The sequence below is a fragment of the Acanthochromis polyacanthus genome, chromosome 3 (genome assembly GCF_021347895.1).
Source record: "Acanthochromis polyacanthus isolate Apoly-LR-REF ecotype Palm Island chromosome 3, KAUST_Apoly_ChrSc, whole genome shotgun sequence".
In the NCBI taxonomy this organism is placed as follows: domain Eukaryota; kingdom Metazoa; phylum Chordata; class Actinopteri; family Pomacentridae; genus Acanthochromis; species Acanthochromis polyacanthus.
The window spans coordinates 19,330,446-19,353,771 of NC_067115.1; the positions used below are offsets into that span (position 1 = coordinate 19,330,446).

The window sequence follows — 23,326 nt, forward strand, 5'->3', positions numbered from 1 at the left end:
TGAAGTCGCAATTGCCCCAGTGGCCTAATGGATAAGGCACTGGCCTCCTAAGCCAGGGATTGTGGGTTCGAGTCCCATCTGGGGTGGGTGTTTTTTTAAGTAGTTTTGGGATGCTGTAAGAAAAGTAATCTATTAAATTACAGACTTTGTAATTTGCGACTGAATCCGTGGTTTTTTTTGATGCGTTATTTTTTCTGGAATTAATTAATCATATTCTACGTGTTGAAGTCCCAGACCTAGTTTTAACATTAAATACTTGGTCACAAACATGATAGCAAACTGATTTATCTTTTATAATTGATTAAGCTGATATGGCATGTGACGCAAACCTTGATCCGGAGGAGACTTGACAGGTGGGTTTATGAAATTTTATGTCATTCCAAAGACGTTCGAAGGATATAATCAGGTCCAAATATGCGAATCTGTTTGTGAATATTTGCTAGTGGGAAATTTTCATGCCTTGACATATATTTACTGGTAAACTGACATTTATGTGAGCTTTAGTGGTAAATTTATTCTCATGATCATTCTGAGGACTGAGGTTTTAAAAGTTTCTCAGTATGTTTCTGTTAGTTTGAACTTTCTGGTTAACAGAAGCCTTAAAACTTGTGACCATGAGTCTTGATTTCACATTTAGACCATCGATCTGAGTTCTTCTCAGACCTTCACCTGTGGGTTCTTTAGAAATCCTGAACAAACTTTGATTCTCTTCACTGAACAGTGAAGTTTGTGGAGATCAGAAGATAACATTAGTTTGATTGATGCCTTCAACTTCTAGTAGACTTTATCTGGAAAGCAGTTTTCTGAAATGAGTTCTTAGTAAATCTGTCCACAATCAAACCAATAATATAGAAAGAGGAAACGTTTAAAGAAACAACTTGATGTTTTCATTTCAGACTAGAAAACGCTTAAGACCTCTTGTCTGTTTTTGCTCTTTCTGATCATTTTATTGTCTCTTCTGTTTAATTTGATCTTCTAAAATCTAACTGGTGTCTTTTCAAATGTTTTATCTTTAGTTTGATTCTTCTTAAATGTTAAGTTTTTGAAATGTTTTGTCTTTTTAATGTTTAATTGTTTTTTCAAATTTTTTATCGGCTTGTTTGAAAATTTTTACTTTTCTTTCCCAGTGTTTAATTTTTAGATTTAGTCTTTAAGGTTTTTCTTTTTAAATGTTTTACCACCTTTTAATGTTTAATTATCTTTTTAAATGCGTCATTGTATTTTCTGTTTAATTCCTATTTAAAGTTTTATTGTCTTTAAGATTTAATTTTCTAATTAAATGTTTTGTCTTTTTAAAGGTTTAATAATCTAATTAAATGTTTAGTGTTTTTTAAATGTTTAATATTCTTGTTTAATTGTATTTTTAAATGTTTAATTATCTAAAATATTTCATCTTTATTGTTTAATATTTTTGTTGAAAAAATGTTTAATTTTATAATTACATGTTTTGTATCTTCTGTTTAATTATCTAATTAAATATTTTATCTACTTAATATAACCTAATTGTATTTAATGTTTTAATTTTATAAGTTTTATTGTATTAAGTGTTTTTTTCTTTGATTTAATCACTTTTAATGTGGTTTATTTCTTTCACTTTTTTGTCAACCTTAAAAATGAAAAAAAAAACCTTTAATCACAATAAAAATACTTCTGTTGTCACAATCATGAGTTAGTCAGTTATTCAGTTTATCAATTCAGCTTTATTTGTTTAGCACCTTTCACATATAGATGACAAAACTAAACAAGCAAAGAGAAAAAACTAAGTTGAAACTATAATTAAAATTCAAACATAAAAAAATAAGATTTAACATGGTGATAAAATATGTGGTGTCCAGGGGATGGAGGGAGTTTATTGAAGTGTTCTTGGGCTCACACGGTAAATCATTTAAAATAGAAACTTAATATTCAGTCTAAGGAAACATGACAGAAGAACCAACAGTATCTCCTGATTTCTCCTTTAATGAGTCGACTCTTCTTGTGCTTTTAGACCAAAGAACTACAGACTCTTCACAACCTGATCAAACTCTTTGTACAGGACCTCACCACATGAGTCAAGAAGGTTTCCTTCTCATTGCTACTCTGAAGCTCACCTTCTCCTGTTCAAACTGCTAACAAATGTTTCTGCTGCTCTAAAGTCTGGTCTCCAGAGCTTCCTAAAAACTCTCCAAGACTCTTCTGCTGCAGGTTGCTTTGTAGAACTGTTACAGAAAACCTCACTAAACCACATGGAGGGGCCTCAAGATAGTCGTCCAAATGAAACCATACAAAACCAAACTAGCACAACCCAAACGCTAAACTGTGGAATACTCTCATGTTAAAACAAACTATGTTTTCAGGAAATATAAATACAGTTTTTAAAAAACTTATCAACTGAGAGTAATGTATGGTCACACATTATGAAAATATAAAATGTTATATAGATTTTTGATATGGACATAAAGAACAGTTTTGTTTTGTTCTTCAGTCAACACGCAACAATTCTTTTTTCTGTGACCTCCCTAGATATTAACTGCAATTTGATCTAAACAGAATCTCTAAAATAGCATTAAGTAGATTATTTCTCATTCCTCCAGCCATAATATAAAGTACCATTCAAAAATTTGGGGTCACTTTGAAATATCCTAATGTTTGAAAGAAAACATTATTTTTTTCAATGAAGATAACTTATTTATCAGAAATCCAGTCTACCCATTGCTAATGTAGTAAATGACTATTCTAGGTGGAAACAGATGGTTTTTATTAGAATATCTACATAGGGGTACAGAGGAACATTTCCAGCAACCATCACTCCTGTGTTGTGCAATTATGTTAGCACATGAATAAAGTGTGAATTTTCATGGAAAACATCTATCTATCTATCTATCTATCTATCTATCTATCTATCTATCTATCTATCTATCTATCTATCTAAGTTTTATTTGTTATGCCTATACCTTTCTCTTTTCCACTCTGACCTTCTGCACTTTTCTTGCTTTTTCCCTCAGTCCCATTTAATTTAAATCATTAAATATTTGTGGAAAAAAAATCTGTATCTTTATAATGCAGTATAGTGCACACATTTTTTTAAACCACCTTAATTATCCTACACTGACAGTTTGACCATTGTGGTTCACCAGAAGGTAAGCAAAAGTGGCAACAGCACAATGACTTACAGCAGGTCCTATACTGCCACCTTCTGTATAAAAAGTGTAGTTGTTTTGAGGAATTTCTAAAATGTTTACAATACCTGCATTGTCATGTACATTTTTTAAATTAATGCTTATTTGTACGAAACAATGCCACGTACCACAGCATTTATAATTTGCAAAATTTTACCCCTGACACTGAGGCACTGATTTTATTGATGTACAATTTTGTTCTTCTTTTCAAACTGTTTATAGAAACTTTCTAATCAGAAAAAAAATTGATGTTTTTTTCTTTCTTTTGGTAAATTCTGTGAAACATTGCATTACTAACTACTTCAGTTTTAAGTCAATAGATTGCTGGGCATTGATGATTCAGTAATATCCAAATATGTCTGTTAAAAATGTGCATTATTGACATGAAGCAGTTTAATACATCACAAAAAGAGGCAATTAAGTTTTATGAATCAACATTCTAATTATAATCCGTGCTATAATTCATTTCTGTCCAGTATTTTTGCTTCCCTCATATGGTGGACAAAATATTAGAAACACTTTTAAATGTAATGCATCACCGTCACCCACTATGAACTTCAATAAAAAGTATAGAAATCATCACCTTCTTGAAAACGTCAACAAGAACTAAATATTGTTTAGTGTATAATATAGGGCCACGAGAACTGTGCAACACTCAGCATTCAGGCAAAATGCCAGGCGCATAAACATTGTAGTCTCATTGCTCATGAACTTCTTGAGGTTTAGGGAAAGTCCAGAGCTCAACACTTCCACAACATATAGAGAGTGACGAGATCAGTGTCTGGTAGCCAAAACAACAATCAACGTGTAGTTAGGCCACATAAGGAGGTTCTGCTTTTAATCAGCTGCTATGAATGTTATATCAGACAAAATAAAACATTATTCTCAGCTTTAATTTCTGCATCCCTCATCCGTTTAAAAAAACGTAAACCTCACAGCAAACCGCCTGACAATGAGCCGGTCTAATCCTGTCACTGAAGAATCTGCTGAATCATTGAAGCCAACACAATCGGAGTCACCCGAGGCAGTGCATTGTGAGTTTCCACATGGAAACATGCCACCATTTGCTCTGAAGAATTTACAAAAAAATACTTTGAAATATATAGTATTAAGTGTTCTGGGCGTACACAATGTGACGTTAAAGTGTGGCTCAGGTCACTATCAAACCTGAGTCATGTCAATCTGACACATTTCAGACACCTAAATATTGACAGCATTTGTTTTAACAGTGTGATGCATGGGTGTGTGCAGTGCAGTTGTCTTCTACTATTGTGAAAAGTTCATACTGATTAGATGGTCCATGACTGAATCTTTTTAAGGGTAAAATAGATTTTGGAATCACAAGAAAGAAAGTATGTGACTGTTCCTGAGCAGTACTGCTGCTACCGAGAACACAGGACAGCAGAAGAAAACCAAATCACCTCGCACTTTCTTTGTTTTTACAAAGGCTTATAAATTAATCCACTTTGTCCAAGTCTTGGAATCAAAATCATTTGACTGTCAAACTTCAAGCCTTTCTGGCTGCCTTGCACACTTTGTCAACAAACATCTGCCATGTTTCACACACTCTTTCAAGATGTGATAAAGAATATTCTGCAAAAGTAAATATCCTGTAGTTTAACCCTCAGATCACATTGCAATCTGTTACTGAGCTAATACAACTTGGTAAAAGAAGAGCAGACTACAGTTTGTGTTTCTTTACAGGCTCCAAAATCTGTAAGAATACAAGTTGCTGTGTTACTATCTACAGAAATGGACACAAACACTGAAACATTTTTTTTTGCTGAAATTTCTGAAGAAAATATGAAGAAACAGACATCCCATGCTGAAATGACTATTTAGAGTCCACTTCAGAATCTGTTTCCTACTTGTAGACGTAGTGCTTCATGTAGAAGCCTATGTTGGTTCCTCCGAAGTGGGTTTCTACTGCCAGGACCATCAGCACATCCTCCTCCCTCATTACCAGACCTCTGGACATCGAGGCCACTTTCCCTGCACTATAAGTTTAGTGAGACAGATAAAAGAGGGGAGAACCAAACAGAAAACATGTTTCCAGTCATGTTAGATAGCAAATAGACCACAATTTTGATCCACACTTAAAGAAAATGCTTCAGAGCAGACTGGATCCCTACATTATTATTTAACCACAACGACTGGCAGCACAGCAGAGTTAACACAAACAGCAGTCACATAAGACTACTGTAGTGTGTGACATTTACTTATAACACATGAAAATTGCACCTTAGAACCATGAAAAGAGAGGTATATCACCTCTGGGCCACATGTAAAGGTAAAATCCATCAGATTTAGGTCAGGTGATTGATTAGATCCCTAAAAACTCTGTATCAAAGTTCCATTTTCCTTGAAATGCCTCAGATCTGACTTAACATTGTTGGTTTCACTGGAGTATCTATGAAGTTCCTGTCTGTCTTTCCACTCATCCTTTCCCTTGAGCACACCAGCTCACCCACTAGCCAGCTCAAAATCTGTAAAATTACTGAACACAATGACAAGTTATAATGTTGCAGTAACTCAGCCACACACGTTCAAGTCACAAACCGATTCTGAGGAAGGAAAATAATACTAAAAGCCCCACCCTGCAAGCTAACAGACTTGGTTCCTGTACTTAGTTGATAAGACATTTTAGGGTTGTCAGGGGAAGATGGTGTATTTTCATGTGACATTATTTCAAAAATTTTGAATTGATCCAATGGTAATTTAAAAGCTGCCGGTGGAAGGTTACTCACCCACATGTTTGTAGCTGGAGATCTCACCAGACTTTTTGAAGAAGGCAAGGACCCTTTGTAATGTCACTCTTATTTTTAACCTGCAAAGTGGTGGGAATGAAGCAACAGGGGGCTTGGACGAAGATGGGAGAACTTGGTTGAGAGCAAAGTGAGCTTCAGTTCAATTCAATTCAATTTCATTACTCTGCCATGGAATGCAGCGGAGTTAGGTGACGATCTGTGTACGTTTGTCTGTTTGTCTGTCTGTCTGTCTGTTAGCAACATTACTCAAAAGCAGATTAACAGATCTGTATGAAAATTTCAGGGAAGGTCAGAAATGACACAAAGAACACCTGATTAAATTATGGCAGTGATGCTGCTTAGAGTGTGGATCCACTGATTTGTTAACAATTTCTGTATTATTGTGAAATGGCATCACTGTAACTATGACAACAACTGAACACTACGTCAGCTGCTTGCTGATGATCACATGATTGCGATCCTACTACCAATCGACCACTGCAGACTTATCAGGATTTATTCGTCAGAAATGATACAAGGAACATGTGATTAAATTGTGGGGGTGTTTCCGAGTCCCACCATTTCCGCCGCCTGCTACATATTGAGATGATGCAATTTGGTATCCGTACGTAATGTACACATACATAACACAAACCTGTGCTCAGTGCAACTTCATTGTGTTTGTGGGTACATCTATATTAAATGGCCACATTCTATGTCGCCATGATTTTCTCATCATGAATGACTAATAAACAAATGCAGCATTTCTAACAATGCCATGTGGGGGAATGAACAGTCTTAGCAGAGTACTATGCTCTCTCAATGCCTTTATTGGTTTATTGGTTTTCTTCTGCTTGGTTGACCGACCACGTAGGCCTTTATCAGAACTAGGAATCAGCCAAAACCCACCAAAAACTACAAAAAGAACATCTGCACAAGACTGACAGCTACTGGTGGACCTTAGAAATCAGCTGAAGTTCCTCAACCACATAGTCGCCACCACCCTGCCGACAGATGTTGTTTCGGTTGTCACAGTCCACCAAAGAAGCTGTGCTGCTGGAGCTAGCAGTCCTATGGGGGAGATATTTTGGAAAAGGCCTTTGAAAGGAAGCTCTCTAAGTATACAAGACTCATCAGCAACTGCCAGCAGGTTGGATGTAGGACAAGGAGTCTCCCAGTGGAGGGAGGATGCAGAGGATTTACAGCCTGTTTCTTAAGCAGAGCCTTCAACCAGCTCGGAATTGAAGGGGACAGGAGGAGAGCAGCAAGGCAGCAGAGAAAGCCTCAAGATGACTCAAAAGAGGAGAGCAGTTAATTATGTGGACACAAGCTGAGGCCTGATCAACCCCTGCTGGGTCATCAGAAGGAAAGTGTTTGATGTCGAAATACACAAAACACCTGATGAGTCACTGATGATGTGTCCACAGAGCATCAGCAGATATTTGCACACAATTCAACAAGAATATCAGCAGTTTGGGCAACCCGGTAGCTCAGCTGGTTGAGCAGGCGACCAATAAACAGAGACTATACTACCTGGCCATTTGCTGCATGTCCTTCCCCCACTCTTCTCCCCATGTTTTAAGTCTCTCTCCACTTTCAACTGTAATAAAGGCCAAAATAACTATAAAAAAAGAATATCAGCATAATTATTAAAAACCACCCACACATGTACTGAGGATGTGTCTACCTTTCGTCATGAACTTAAAGTCGCCATTTTTAATGTTGACAAACACTGCAAACTAAATGCCCATAGCTAGAAGACACAATTGTATACTAAAAGAACAGTGAACAGAGGTTTGAATATGTGCACAGAATTTAAAAAAGCCAAATATCTATGTGGGTCATTCCACCTCATTGCACCAAATTTGTTTAAAAAGTGATCATCACATGTTTGTCAGTAAGTAAAATGTGTGCAAAATGTTTGGTCACAAAAAAAAGTTAAATAACATTCCTAAAAAGAGGGGAGGTCATGCATAAAACAAATGTAATATGTTCAACTGAACATTGAACATTAAGTTGTGGTACCACTTTTATTGTTAGAAAACCATAATTGTTCTTTTAGCCCAGTCACAATATTGTATAACTCCACTGATGGATGCTCAATGATTATCTTAATATTGGCCATAAATGCAAAAAATGTAATTTCAGTATTTTAGTATTCATCTGAATGACACCAAACCCTACATTTATGAAGATTCTATTGGTGCCAATCATTGGGGGAAAAACATCCTCTTAGAGTGAAAAGTAAAGGTTAATAGAACGTCAAAGCAGACAAACACTGAAATATTTTGACAAAACTTGCACCATCACATCGTTGGTTTGCATTCCTCTATCAAGGCAGGGTTGCACCATTGAAGACCACATGCACATATCAGTGAGCCTGCAGAAATTCAGGACTCCAGCAATATTACAGTATGTTTCAAGTTATGGCACTTTAAACATTTCTCCAGATTGGTGCAAAGAAAATTGTTAAAATTGGAGTGACCCCAAACCTCCTTAAGAATTTCTAACTCAAAAACTAGTGTTACTTCAGACCCAGATTAAACATGATCAGCTCAATCAATATTCACCAAAAAAGACAGGTGTGGGGCATTGATATGCTGTTTGCATGTAAATAGAGTGAAATGAAAGTTGAAAAGAGTCCTGACCTTTGTGTCATTTTCGTGTTTGTCCATTCTTTGAATTCAAATGTCTAAAGTGGCAAAAGCAACATTTACACTCTACTGTAAACATACTCTTGCATGTGCAGCACTTTATTTGTTTTAATTTGGTTATGCAACTTATCCAAATACTTACTGCCTGTTGCTTGAAACCCTGAGTGTGTTATTTGTGTCACCTCACTCTCTCATTCTAAAATCTAACCTCGACACCTCTGTTTATCTTTAGCCTCCAAACATTGTGCACGCTGCGAGGATCAAGTCTGTTCCTCAGTGAACAAATAAGTCAAAGACTGTGCTCTCAAGTGCACACTAATGCAAAATAAGCCACAGTCCAAATCATTTCTGTATATTTCTTTATTCTGATTAGTTTGTCTCCCAAAGTAAATAAGACAGCACAGCCTTTAAAAAAAATCTTCAAACGCTTACATTTGCTTATTGTTTGACACTGTTTAATTATTCATAGGTCTTATTTGAGTGTATGCAAACCTTTCCTCTGTTACACGCTCAGTCTGAAAGGAAGGGAACGAAACCCCATCTCATTCCTCCCAAAGAGAGACTGAACCAGGATGGAGAAGATCGTCTTCAGGGTGCTTATTCTTACAAGTGCATGCAGTTTGTCTGAAAAATACATCTTTTTCAAAATGCAGCTTGACTGGAATTCAGCTGAGAACTTTTGCAAGACGTTTCACACTGACCTTCCACCCATCAGCAACAAATGGGAAGAGGAGGCGTTCAGAAGGTCTGTCGGTGGCCACAATTCAGGATGGATCGGTTACTACAGAGAACTCACCACCACTACTCCCACCACCACCACCACAACTATCACCACTACTCCCACCACTACCACCAGCACTACTCCCACCAGAGCTGCCGCTGGTGGTAGTGGTGGTACTCTCACCACCACTAGCACTACTCCCACCAGAGCTGCCGCTGGTGGTAGTGGTGGTACTCTCACCACCACTACTACTCCCACTACCACCACCACTACTCCCACTTCCACCACCATCGCTACCATCACATTTTCAGGAATAAGTACACTCTCCTCTAATAACTGGGTAAATCAAAACTTGTCTTTATCAAATGTTGGAGGTGAGTCAAAGGCCTACTGGACCAGTAATAGATGGATTCTTCAGCCAAGCAACACTCAACAGAACTTCTTCTGCATGAGTCTGAAGGTGGAGCAGGAGAAGAAGTCCTGGGAAGAGGCTGTGGAGCACTGCAGAGAGAGTTACACTGATCTCACCAGCCTGCTCTCCAAGACCGAGGTCCAACTGGCCCTAGACCATTTGAGGCGCCACAAAATCACTGAGACGGTGTGGATCGGTCTGCGTTACCTGGGAGACCTCTGGCTGTGGGTGAATGGCGACCCTCTGGTGTACACCGCCTGGTCCCAAAACAGGGATACGACGTGCCCAGTGTTGAATCGCTGTGGAGCTCTAACCGAAGATGGACTCTGGGAAGAGAGGGACTGCCTGGAAAAACTCAAGTTCATCTGCATCTGAGTGTGAGAACGCAAGAAGCTGTACAATAATAGGAAATGTGTGTAAAGTAGTGCAGCTATCCAGATAGAGTTAATATCAGTAGTAAATAATGTTATATACAGTTGTTTTGGAATTTGCAATAGCAACATTATATTCACACTGACCTGTATTGTGGCATTCATAGTCTGCTAAGATTTTTATTAGTTTTTTTATTTTACTGCAAAACCATAGACGATCTCTACAATTCACTGAAACTTGTAAACTGTGCTGAAATTACAATTAAAATAGCTGCACCTTGAGAATCTGATGCCCTATTACAAGACAAGAGACAATATGTCATTTGAACAAACTAAATATGTACCAGAATGGGTGAGGAAGGAATATAATTTACAGGAGTGATAGAAAAACCAAATCCAACTGAACATATTTCCATCAGTTGAAATTTTTAAAGTCTAACTTTGAAAGCACAGTAGGAAGCAGCAAAAACATGCAGATATTACACATACTGTCCTCCTCACTATTTCCAACTGACATTTACTGACTTTTATCTAATGTGTGGTGAACTGGTGTTGAATTTAATTTAAAAAAAAAAAAAAATATATATATATATATATATATATATATATATATAATTACAGGTCATTTATTTATTAAAAAAAACATGTCATCTTTGCTTTGAACCCTTTTTACTCTTTTCTTACTCTGCTGTAGTTTATTTAAAGTGTACTTTGATTTTTAGTTTTGTGACATTTTTCTAAACTTACTCAGTTTACTTACCAGATTAATTTTACCACATAATGACAGCAACCCTGATTCGTCTTTTAACGCCTGTTACCACAACTTGTGACAAGAAACGAATGCTTAGAATAGTCAAACTAGTATGGTGGATGTTGTATTTATTACCAAGCTTACAATTGTTGGTTTTAGCGGTGCAACAGTCACATATCGAGTCTCTCTGAGTATGTTTAGTAGCAATAGTTGCCACTTAGTATACAGAATGTGGCACTCATTCATGTACACACCATCGTCTTTGGATTCCTAATAACAAAAAGCCAAAATCATATTTTGAAAACTAAAAAGAGGAAAATTTTTATTGACCTTAAAAACCAGGCAGGCACAGCATCTGTCTGAGCAAACACATGCACAGACCAAACATCTACACTAACAGACCAAATGCAGTACAGTCACGACAGAAGTGATAAGATGGTGACGATAACTGACGAGGTCTAACTTTGAGGTGTGAATTATGGCACATGGAGGGTGTTGTTAGATACACAGTTTGTGTTACACAGCAAACACTGACGCTTTCAGAAATTAACACTCCACTAACGTTCACCAGGCCTGTAAAAAGAAAAAGAAAAGAAAAAGAAACTGCTTAGTCATACATATGCCTCCACTCAGAGACAGCAACGCCTCACTATGTGCTGTAACCTTCACCGTAATTGAACTGCTATTATGTTAAACTGTCATTTTATCTGAAACAAAGCCTGAATAAAAACACTTATGCGGCAAAACTGGCATTCTGATTTCAAGTGTTTCTTTTTGCTTAAGTTTGCCAACCTTTTGCTTCCATCAGATTCAGATTCAGTTTATTTAAAAAAAGACAGCGAGCAGTTACATTAAAAAGGTGGCTGCACCAGACTTAGCATCATGCTAATTTCCATCTGTAGTCCTTACATCCTTATCACAGATCACACTGTGCATTAGTGAACTTTCTGTCAAGACAACCAACATTTCTCAACAACTTGGCACTCGGTGGGTGCACACTGATGCATTTTGATCCAGGTCCATCTCTTCCTTCCTCTAATGAGATCTTCCATTTGGCATTTTCTCTCCAAACACTCACACATATTAATTACTTTTCAATGTATGACCTCTTTTTTGTATCAACAACAATAAATAATATCTATGCAGACAGATACACTCTACAAACAACAGAAAAATGTGGCCTTTTTTGTACCAGCCAATAATCCTGTAATAAGTACATTATTTACAGAGCCAGAGAAAGGCGACAAAATGACAAGATCCACAGCTCCAGCACCGAGACGGACTCTGTATAACTTTTGTCAGCACAATGATTAAGCAATGCTTCACTTGCACGTGCATTATTCTGGAAATTCTGTATTATGACAGGCGATAACAAAATAAGGAATATTTGAAGGATTTCAATGTCACCCTGTCGTCAAAATATGTACTTAATTTGTAGAGAAAAAAGGTCAACTTATGAAAGTGCTTATTTGAACTTGGGAAACAAAGCAAACTGTATTGCTGTTAAAGGTGCCCTTTGGAGTTTTCTTGTAAATACAAAGTTATGCTTACATTCAGTGTTTCTCACAAAATCAATACCCTCCTTAAAAATCATGCTCAGTGGAATATCTGACAAATCTAAAGACCCCTTCCAGTGAAAATCATATGTTGTTGTTGGTTGATACTTTGTAAAAATGTCCATATTTTATAAGTTCGAAAACATATGAGCAAAACAAACGCAGTCAAAGAAATGGCTGCAGTGTAACAATGATGATTTCAAACATATGGTTTCAGATAGCCAAGGTTTCACAACTCGGATTCAATCCCAACTTCGAATATGTATGGCTGTGTGGACCTCCTTGGCGCTGGAGGAGACAGCTCCCTCCTTTTGGTGGAGGTTTTCATGCATGCCAGATCCACCACACCGGCACCTACCAAAACTCAATAGAGTGTGTTCCTCCGGTCGCTGAGTCAGTGGAGGTTGCTGGGTTAGTGTCTGTGGATCTCACTCTGCTTCATCTATCCTTCCTGTGGTCTCCTGACAACTTCCATCCTGATTGATCCTGTTGGGATTTTGTCGTATCTGGTGTTTGTGAAGGGTCTTAGATTTGTAACTGGTTTCAAAGGTGTGAATTAAAGAGCACAAATAAATAGAATTCACCTTTTCTCTCAGAACACTGTCTATGCTTCACTTTTTGTCTGTCCTGTGTTTGTTTTATGTTTCACTTGGGTGTGCACAGCCCTCAATGGCATAATGCAGGAAACAGCTTGAAATAAACATGATAGGTTAATTTGCCATGAGGGCAGGTGATGGTCACAATCGCAAATAAGGAAAAAAAATTGCATGCAGCTTAAGTAATGACACTGTGGCTGGTTGGTGTCATTTTTGAGCAGATATGCAGACAAAAAAAAAAGAATATGTATGGCTGATATACTTCAATATTACGAGCATAAAGTAGTTTCACACTGTTTGAGCAGAGTTGTGAGTGAGCTGGTGTGCTACAGCTGCAGAAAAGAGGACGGGGTGAGTAGAGACTACAGATCTGCACATTCTGGAGGAAATTATGGTGCAGAGTTATGTCAAAGGAATTATTTTTATTGAAAAAAACTCTAAATGCGTAACTTGGCATAAAGATGAGTTTGTAGGAGTGTAATCAATGACCACAGAGGGACTTTAAATGCTGAAAACAATTAAAATCTGGCACCAAGTTACTCTGTATTATGTTGCTCCTGTGTGCACAAAACAAACTAAACTGGGACCCACTCATAAGAACCAGTAATTTGCAGTGGTGTCAGTGCCAAAACTCCACAGGGTAACTCAAAATGGCAAACCTTCAAAAATAACAAATTACAAAATTCTAAAAACAAAATCCACAAAATCGTGATCTCTGTGAGTTGTCATCAGAGGTCTGAATCTCCTTCAGAAGTGACTATCATTGTTTCTGGGGGAAAAAAAGCACACATGGTTCCACTATGATGAGCCAAAATGCACCACAGTTTTATAGAAAGTGTAAATTAGCATAGTTTTGAGCAGTGCAGCAACAAAGGCTTTATTGTGATGACTGGAGTTAGCCCAGATTTTCTTCCCGTAATGCAGCTGTACGAGTGCTTTAGATTGTCTGAGCCTGAACCAAATATAAGTTCTCTGCTTTTCAATTACTATCAATCAGCAAGTAACAGACATTGCTCAATCTTATGCAAGTTTCACAAGCTCCTCTGTCCACCTCTGCAGTGCCTTTGTTTTTGGTTATCTCAGCAGATGTATCCTGTTTGCCTGTCAAAGGCAACTGTGCTGCCCAGAGGAGTGACTGGCCCTGGTAGTGATATTTTGTTCTGCCCGAACATAAATATTTAAGAGGAAAAAGTTCACCTCACAGCAGGGAGTGTTACTACAGTCCAAGACTGGCACAACAGTGTGTTAGGTGTAACATCACAAGCTCAGACTTACTGACAGACACTTTTTCACATTTAAATACCAATGAAAACAAAAAAAATCCACGTGCGCACTCACACCCAGCAGCCTCACTCTTCTTTCATACATTTATCCACCTGGTTTCACAGTTCAAAATCTTCATAGTGCTGCTTTATGGCCTCTATAAGCTCCTCTGCACCCCTTTCTTCTTCCAAGAGGTTTTCAGTGAAAAAAATACTTCTTAATCCCGTTATATTCCCTCTCATTTTTTTGCAATTCCACATGGTTTGTTCTTCAGGATTTGAGGCCCATTCGAGCCATCAGCTGTTCATAAACAGTCCAAGCCATAGCAGCCATCAGAGTGCGTCGAAGTGACCTAGGCACAGCCCCACGAAAAAACCCACGCATGCCGTGCTCCTGAAGGAGAGGACAGAGCAGGAAAGATTACGGTAACATTATACTACTGTTAAAGCCATGACACACCCTTAAACTCCACTACCGCAAGAGCGGTTTCTCAACAAGCATGTGGGTACACACCATGTAGATGTAGCGGACAGCGTCTGATGTGCTCCAGTGGGACGGGCTGACTTGAATGTGGGTTTTCACTACATCTGCAGGCTGCGTGACCAGTGATGCCATGACACCTGCCACTACTCCACAGCTGAAGTTCACCAGCGGGGCATAGGCTGCTGAAGTCACCTCTAAGACAGGAAAAAACAAACATCAGGACAAAGTACAAGATCACAAGGAAAGCACAGAAAACATTATGTGTGGTGAATTAGTACTGTTACATGAATATCAAAGCTAAAAACAGCTGGTTTAAATTCTCAGATTGGGTGCTGTTCCACAGTTGGAGAATGAGGCAAATGATGCAATCAAAAGAGCAAGTCACGTGACAAAGAAAGGGAAAACGTGTGGAAAAGTTTACAGCATTCATTTCATGTGAGGTATTTAGGGAACATTATAGTCTCCTTCAAGGGTCACACAGACCTTTTGTTTTCGTTTGTCACTATTAAATGCTTTTGTTTCTACTAAACTGAGCTGCTTTTTTAAATCAATACTCCAACTCAGCCAAGTGTTTCTGCAATATTTAAAGTTTTTTTTTTCCGGCTACATAAAATCAAGAGGGTGGAAACACATTTTGCTTTGTTGGCCACGTACACACATGAAGACGTACAGTGCAAGCACTTCAAACAATTCAGTTAACCTTTTAGTCCCCTGAGCCCTGTTTTTGAGGCACCTACTCGAAAATGAAAAAAATAAATAAAAAGACTATATCTCTGGAACCTCTTAGTTCCAGGGCTCGACTGCAAAAATCACACTTTTAAAAACATTTGATTCCATTTTTATTGTCAGACTTTTATTTATATGTAAAGGGTACAGGATGTAAAGTAGAAATTTAAACAGCCAATCAGAGCGTTCGACACGAGAAGAGTCGATTGGTAGTTTTCTAGTTTTTTAAGAAAAGATAATGAAAGAGCAGATTTGTTAGTCCTTGGGCTCTAGGGACTAACAGGTTAATATTATGCAGTAGTAGAAGTTCTTTCCCCAATCAAGAACTTCTATGACTCTCACTCTGCTAGATGGCTGCACTTACAGGTACCGAGGATTCACTGTGAGCTTGGCAGAGCAGTTTTCTCCCATAATGCATCTTGGTCATGGAACAACCTCCAAAACACTTTAAAGCTCAGTGATTTTGTCTCCGTAAAACAATTAAAAAACTTGACAGAGGAAAATGTGATCCATGTGTGTAACTGCTTTTCCTGATCTGTTTTTTTCTTTTTCCTGCTTTTGTTTGAACCCGTTTCAATATTTGTTATTTATATAAGTGTATCTGAATTGTCTTAATTGTTTTTATGTACTGTTAACATTTTGCATTCTCTGAATTGCTGTGCTGTCTTGGCCAGGTCTCCTTTGGAAAAGAGATTTCTAATCTCAAAGGACTTCCTGGTAAAATAAAGGTTAAACAAATAAAGAAGAAGAACACGTCTGCTAACTTCGGCTCATTGGATGTGAACACCGTAGCACTTCGCAGCGTAATGACCTCCATTTTGAGCTGCAGATTAGTGGTGTTCTCACCTTGAGGCAGCGCTCTCTTGGCCTGGCTATAAAACATGACATAGATGCCGGAGAATGGAGCGTCTCGGAGAAGCGTGGCAGTCAGTCCTGAGAACAGAGCCCTGATTCCCTCCGTCTCATACACACTCCTCAGAGCCCCGGCCACACTCACATAGTTGTAACGGCCACTCTGAAAAAGACACGCAGAAACATATTATGAAATATATTCATTTATACTGTTCCTTTATGACAATGGGAGTAAATGCCGAAATGGGTGAAAACAATCAAGTGTATGCAGTTTGTTTTAGTCATGAAAAGATAATTTTTGCTCATGTGAACCTGGCATATTTTCCATTAATGTAGCTACTGTGGCTCTATGCCACATAATGACTTTGCCGCTGTTAGAAAGATTTCAGGAAACAAAAGTTACCAGGTGACAGATAACATGAGTTCCTTGCAGCTTTCAAAAGAAGCAAGTTTTTACATGAAGTTTTTGAGTTTGTGTGAAAGTAAAGACAGAAATACGTCTTGTGGAATAGCCTTTTGTCAAACTGTAATTAGCTTTAAGTTACTGAACAGTGTTGAACTTCTTTTTCCAGGTGTGATGTTTATCAAAGCCACAAAACCATTAGTTGTTTCCTCCACAGCTGGGATTATTCTCATTCACTGACACATGGAGTTTTCCAAGTCGGACATCAAGAGGTTCCACTCTTTGCAGCAAAGGTTTTCCTTCTCAGTCAGAAGCAGACCAGTGAGTGCAGGAAAACCACCATTTTTAGAGGTATGTTGTCTCATGGTGATGATTCAGTTTGGAAAGCTCCAGGGAGCTGATGTTAAGATTCATCTACAAAATGCCAATCTCAAGCTGTCTTGTGTGACTCCTCATTCTCCTGATTCTCCAAACGGAGGTGTAAAGTGAAAAGCTTGCATGACCTACAAAGCGACAACAGTCACATTAATAGGAAATGAGCCAGAGGGGTCTGATTATGTTAAGCTGCTTCGAAATACAACCCTCAGGTAGAAATAAACCAGAGGTCTCTTATGATGTCTCTAGAAAAAGTGGGGATAGAAAGAAAACACAAGGAAAGAGCATAAATTTATCCTCAAAAAAAATCTTAATTATTACATATTTAAAACCTATCTCCAAAAGGCTATTAGTCCAAGATGATAGGTCACTATACAAAGTTACTCATAACAGTATTGTAAATGGTGTACATCTTAAAATACAGACAAATAACTACGTGTCTGAATACAAGCACTTATAATAACCAGCTATTGCCTACAGTTAACAAAGCTGATGACATTACCTTAACTTTCTTTAATCTACAAATCACATGTATCACGTGAGATCAGATGGGCTCTAAGTGAAGTCTGTCAGTCTGTCGAGAAACTATTATTCACCTCAAAACGTGTCTTGATGACCGTGAACGGTAGCATGCAGACTCCAGCCACAGCTCTGGCACCAGCTCCAAGCAGAACAGCCTCACCAGCGTTGGGCGCCCGGTCCAGGAAGAAGTGCTGCTTCAGGGAGTAGAAGGTGCTGAAGTAGATACCCACCCCAGGGATGCAGCGCACGAATGACTGCCAAGGAGGACAAAACAGTGTTTAACATCTCTCAACATTCAGCCTTTTTATTTTTAAACACAATGCTGTTACAGTTTGCTTTAACTTTACCAACCGAGTGAGTCACATAAAGTATGCATAGTGTTTGTTAGACTATGGTCAATAGTTTGGTCTTATTCAAGTGTTCATGTGGCCTTTAAAAGTCAGAAACTCAGACATCAACTGTCCAAGTGTTTGTGTGGTTGTTGTTAGGGCAAGACGGAGAGGAAATGTTAATGTGAAATGAAAGACAGATGCTTGAGAACAAATGCCCCCACTGACAACTGCCTACATGTAGCCACAGTAAAAGGACTAATAGCTGCTGGGTTTATTGTAAATATTGAAAATAAAAAACAAGGTCAGCTACTCACTGGTGAAACTCCCTTCCACAGACTGAAGAACTTCTCTGTCCTGATAATACTGATAAAAACGGTAAACATCCCCACCTTGGGTGCACTGCAAGAAGAAATTTTGGCATGTTCATAAACATATTTAACTGTGTAAATATGCAAAAAAAACAAACGTTCAATGACTGTGGCGAATAATTGGTTTGAAAATTATCCTCTTGAGCTTTGAACTAAATACAGGCCGCACACGTGCAACATTTAAAATAAAAAACACTTTCCGTTTCCATCCTCGGTGGTGGTAATTGCAAAGCTAGCAGGCTGACAGTATGACAACATGGTGCTGGTGTGACTAATTGTCCTATATGGGTCATAACAACACATTCAGGCTAACACTGCCAGCAAATTTTGCCCTGCCATGCTCTGTGTGCGTGTGTGTGTGTGTGTGTGTGTGTGTGTGTGCTCTTATCTCCCGTGCTTGTCTGTGTGGGTTAAAGTCAGAAAAAGGGGGAGCTAAAGGAAGATAACACCAGAGGCATGCTTATGTACATGTGTCTGATGACACGCACGTGAAACGTTAAGACAGTTCATGTTCATGTTCACACGCATGTGTCTGTGAGTAGTGTGCAAACACAAACCCCGGCTTGGCATTGTTCTGCAGGGTCTGCAGTCGTGTCTTGATCAGATCCAAAGGCTGGAAGAGCAGCGTTGAGCAGGTGCCGCTGAGAGAGCCACACATAAAGGCTTTGAGAGCTGGGTGAGCCTGAGGACGAGAGACAGAGAGACAGAGCGACGATGGAGGAGACAGACCGACCGAGGGATGAAAAGGAGGACAGGATGAGGGAAATGCCAAAGAGACGAGGGAGAGAAGCGACAGGGGAAAGAAATGGCGACAGAACACAGGAATGAAGAGATGGTGGGATGTAGAGAGAAATTGCAATTATGAACATAGAGGAGAGACACAGAAGGAGCCAGACAGAGAAAAGGGATAAGGCAGAGAGAAATGTAAAGGATTAATCACAGTGTAAAAGGCGTGAAAAATGTGCCACTGCACATCATTCTCAGCTTTGGCCACCTCTTGTTGATATCCAAAGAACTGTGCATGAAAAAATGTTGACACAACAACAAAAAACATGTCCTAGAATAAAAAAAACAAAACAAGTTACATAAAAATATATAAACATGATATGCTTGTGTGACATTTCGGTTGTAATATGCAACCCTGAAGCGGAAACCAGGTTTCTACACAGTGGAGATGATGGAGATGTGTAGAGACAGTTCTCACGCACACACACGCACACGTACACACACACACACACACACACAGGGCTGTTGTGTAGAATTAAGCTGAGAGTCAACATTATCCGTGGCTACATGGCTCATGGACAAACAGGCACACAGACACTAAATTTAGCTGCATTTGAAGGTAAACATTTACACAGAATAACATACAAACCGGGAAAAATGCCCATCATAATGCAAAAACCGCAATTTACAGCAACAAACCACGCATCAGCAGCCTGCTATAAACATTCAGCTATAGTATATGTTGCTTTTGCGCACACACACACACACACACACACACACACACACACACACACACACACACACACACACACACACACACACACACACACACACACACACACACACACACACACACACACACACACACACACACACACACACACTCCTACCTTCCCCAGGCTGCCCGGGGCTCGGTTCTGAGAGTCCTGTTTTTCCTGCATTTTGCCCTCTTTCACCTTCCTGTCTCTGTGATGCTGCTGTTACAAACAGCATATTACAAAATAAATCTCCATCTCTCTCACTAACCTTCCTTCTCTCTCTCTCTCTCTCCAACCACTATCTCTCTTCCTCACTTGCCGACCCACAATGGTTTTCTCCTACCTCTCGTCCTCCCTCCCCCCCGATTTTCGGAGCCAAAGCAGAAGCTTAATCCAGCCTGCGTTTTTCTATGGAGCTTCTATCTTTATCTTTCAGAGACACACTCACACATCTGTATTTTGCTCCCCCTCTTCTGTGGAGCTCACTGCAAAACTGTGCCTTTGTCAAATGGCTATGAGTCATGAAGTGTTGTGTGTGTGTGTGTGTGTGTGTGTGTGTGTGTGTGTGTGTGTGTGTGTGTGTGTGTGTGTGTGTGTGTGTGTGTGTGTGTGTGTGTGTGTGGACTTTAAATGTGGGTCACAGATAATGTATGGAGTAGGGGTCTATTTGCACTAGCTGTTAAGCAGCCATCCAAAAATCTGTTACAATCATGCATCCCTTTGAGGCGGCAATACAAACACAATTTTTCTACACATTTTGCTTCCTCATTACTATTGCCAGGAGAGAGGTTCACTCATAAATAGTGTGTTTGGCCAGAATTCCTTTCATTTTGCTGCAGCGATTGACTGGAATTCCCTCCAAAAATCTCTGAAACTGTCATCACTTCTATTACTTTACATGTTTAAGCAGAAGTTGCAGCAGACCCTAGCTGACCGCTGCATATGCTGACTGTTTTCACTGAATTGCTAGCTTTAGTTTAAGGTGTTTTGAATTTCTGCTTAAAAACTTGTGCGTCCTTTTTTGTATATATATTGTTTATTTGTTATCTTTCATCCTGCTGGGGTCTCTTGCCAGGTCATCATTGCAAATTAGAAATATGAAAATGAATTCTGTGATTTGATGTAAATGTCTCCACTGTCAGAGAATTCACACACTATTTATGCCATACTAAAAATCCCTCGAATATATCTGCATGTACATTCTAATTTAGGTAATGTTGCAGGTCAATGAGCAACATTGTATTCAATATGATTTTGATTGTGTATTCACGTTTTTTGATCTGAAATGTATGTTATCCACTGGAACTGAGAGAAACTGACAATCCCATTTGGGCTACTTTATCTACAATTGCAGTTCCTGAATAATTTCTCTCACAATATACAGTATCATAACATTACACACATTGTAGAATACCTGACAAGCACTTACACAGCTGACTGAACACACAGGACCATCTCCACTCACAATGTTATGTTTCTATCAGATAAGATGAGAAGTGTTTACTTAATCTCCTGTCACACTCAGTTACTGTCTGTCTGGTGGCATCACTCACCGCTGCTAACTCCATCTTTGAGCTGGATGCTGAGCTGGACCGGTCCAGCTTCTCTCCTGCTGCCGTCTTGTTTGGTTCTGCCAACGTTTCTTAAAAATGGGACAATCGAGACGACAGCCATGAGTCACATTTCTCAAGAATGAGGTCGCTTGCAAGGTCTCGCCGGTAGCAGCGAGCCAAGTTAGCTAGTTAGCTGTCAGAGATGAAGTTAGTATGACATTAGCCTCTGAGGGCATGTTAACCTTCACAAACCAGCTGTCTCTAATTCAGACAACTATCGACAAGTAACGGGATAAAAACAAAAAGCCCTAAAACCTGTCAATTAGCTGGTTCCAGATATGCTCCATGCAGAAGAAGTCTGCGTGACACATTGCTAGCAAGCTAGCTTAGCATGCTAGCTCCTCTTACCTGATGTTGAAGTGTGTTAGGGGCCGGTGGAGGTGATGGTCGCCCCTGCTAGCTTCACAGACTCCATGTTTTATATTTACTGCGACCGTCTGAGAACGTTTCCCAACATGGGAACGTTACTAAACCCTGAATTGTCCAGCAACACTGAACTTTCTGGCAATGCTAGTTAGCTAACGTTAGCTAGCTCACTTCACTAAGTTACTTAACTTTAAATTGCCGCTCAGTTAAAATAACACATTGTTAACGGAAATGTGTTCAAGCACGAATCGTGCTCTAAAATTTTGTTTTTTTTCTTTTAAGTAAAATTTTAATCTGAAGTAAGCAGTATCTAGCTAGCGGGGTGCTACTTGCCGGGGCTGCTGTGGCTGTTAGCATCTCGCTATAAGTTCAGCTCAGGGCAGCGTCTCGAGCAACGCGATCTGACAGCATCTCATCGACTGACGATGCACCGCTGTGTGTGGTCAGATATGGCATCAGGTCAATGCATCTGTATCTGTATCTGCACAAGGCTTCAGGTATCTACAATATGGAAAACATTGTGCTGTTTTAGTTTATTTAGTAGAAACTGAACCAGCATGTATGCAGTGTGAAGCGGTGCACTTCTGATATTGACTACAGGGTGGCGCTGTCGACCAACAAATTGCAAAGAAACACGGATTTTTTTTGTAATCTACAGTTTAATTAGATACAAGTGGATAGGTTTAATAAACTCTTATTGCTGTCTGAAACCCATCTATAAATATATGAAGCGTTTATTTGCAAAAAACAGATAACTCCATTTTTTATAAATTTTCAGAAAACTTCTTTTTATTGTTTGCTTGAGATAATCACACTGAAGTTGAGTGGATTTGACTCAGTAGAAAATACAAGAAATACAAGAAATAATTATTATTATCTCAAGTAAACATTAAAAAATAAGTTTCTGTAAATTTATTTAAAAAAGGAAGTTATCTGTTTTTGCAAATTAACTCTTCATATAGATATTACTTTATTTTATTTATGTATTGGCAACACGGGGTAATTTAACTGTTTCAGACCAGGATGGGAATTAAAACAACCATATAAGGTCAAATCTGAGATAAAACGGTCTTTGATTTGTGAAACTTTTATTTCTGTGCTTTTTTTTTGTATCTGGACCATATCGTACCAGGTGTAGATAAAAAAAAAATATCAACAGACAGATTGAATTTGGTCTAGATTATGGCAGAGAGACTAAAGAGTAAAATACAGTTTTTGAAAACTTTATTCAATAAAAATACATAACGTTTTTCACCCCACATGCAGACCAAGTATTGATCTCAAACAGCTATATAAAGATTACTCAAATCTGGAAGCGATTTTTACAGAGAGGCTAAAGATTCTTGAAAGCACAATGTCTGATTTGTGAAACCTTTATTCATTTGTTTAAAAAAATGCAAAAAGGGGAGATTTCACTGCTTTTTCTTCTTTTTTGCATGTAGACCACATTAACCCAGGTCCAGGTCTCAAACAACTATGTACAGATGAGACAGATTTCACAAATCGACCATATTTTTGTTTTAATGTGGTCCAGAATTGAAAAAAGTAGCGAAATCTCAATTTTAGTTTAGAT

At 38.7% G+C, this 23,326-nt stretch overlaps 2 protein-coding genes and 1 non-coding gene across 4 annotated transcripts; 2 read left to right on the top strand and 1 right to left on the bottom strand.

Annotated features, from left to right (window-relative positions):
- Nucleotides 1–13: 13 nt before the first annotated feature.
- On the top strand, nucleotides 14–86 carry trnar-ccu (transfer RNA arginine (anticodon CCU)). Its single transcript has one exon. It is a non-coding gene; the product is annotated as a tRNA-Arg (tRNA).
- A 9,642-nt stretch (nucleotides 87–9,728) lies between these two features.
- LOC127533310 (dromaiocalcin-1-like) lies at nucleotides 9,729–10,067 on the top strand. Its single transcript, XM_051945954.1, has one exon. It carries the CDS (start codon nucleotides 9,729–9,731, stop codon nucleotides 10,065–10,067), a length of 339 nt encoding a protein of 112 aa, XP_051801914.1.
- Nucleotides 10,068–11,109: 1,042 nt separating this feature from the next.
- Nucleotides 11,110–22,324, bottom strand: slc25a38b (solute carrier family 25 member 38b). Of its 2 annotated transcripts, XM_022206797.2 has the most exons (8): nucleotides 21,736–22,324; nucleotides 21,328–21,416; nucleotides 18,848–18,972; nucleotides 18,237–18,321; nucleotides 17,665–17,844; nucleotides 16,285–16,453; nucleotides 14,743–14,906; nucleotides 11,110–14,622 (listed from the first exon to the last, which is right to left on the bottom strand). In XM_022206797.2, the coding sequence occupies exons 2-8, from the start codon at nucleotides 21,340–21,342 to the stop codon at nucleotides 14,500–14,502; spliced, it is 861 nt and encodes a 286-aa protein (XP_022062489.1). In that variant the 5' UTR covers nucleotides 21,343–21,416; nucleotides 21,736–22,324; the 3' UTR covers nucleotides 11,110–14,499. The 2 variants fall into 2 exon arrangements, with proteins under 2 accessions (XP_022062489.1, XP_022062488.1); XM_022206796.2 differs by lacking the exons at nucleotides 21,328–21,416; nucleotides 21,736–22,324 and adding an exon at nucleotides 19,907–20,250.
- Between the last annotated feature and the right edge of the window lie 1,002 nt (nucleotides 22,325–23,326).

What these genes read in the sequence shown, in the direction of transcription:
- LOC127533310 (XM_051945954.1), top strand. Translation starts at nt 9,729, where the DNA reads ATGAGTCTGAAGGTGGAGCAGGAGAAGAAGTCCTGGGAAGAGGCTGTG.
- slc25a38b (XM_022206796.2), bottom strand. Translation starts at nt 19,957, where the DNA reads ATGCAGGAAAAACAGGACTCTCAGAACCGAGCCCCGGGCAGCCTGGGG. An exon ending in CAGAACAATGCCAAGCCGGG is followed by an intron (nt 18,322 to 18,847) that starts GTTTGTGTTTGC and finishes TTCTTCTTGCAG; the next exon opens with TGCACCCAAGGTGGGGATGT. An exon ending in CAAGAGAGCGCTGCCTCAAG is followed by an intron (nt 14,907 to 16,284) that starts GTGAGAACACCA and finishes TTCCTGTCTTAG; the next exon opens with AGGTGACTTCAGCAGCCTAT.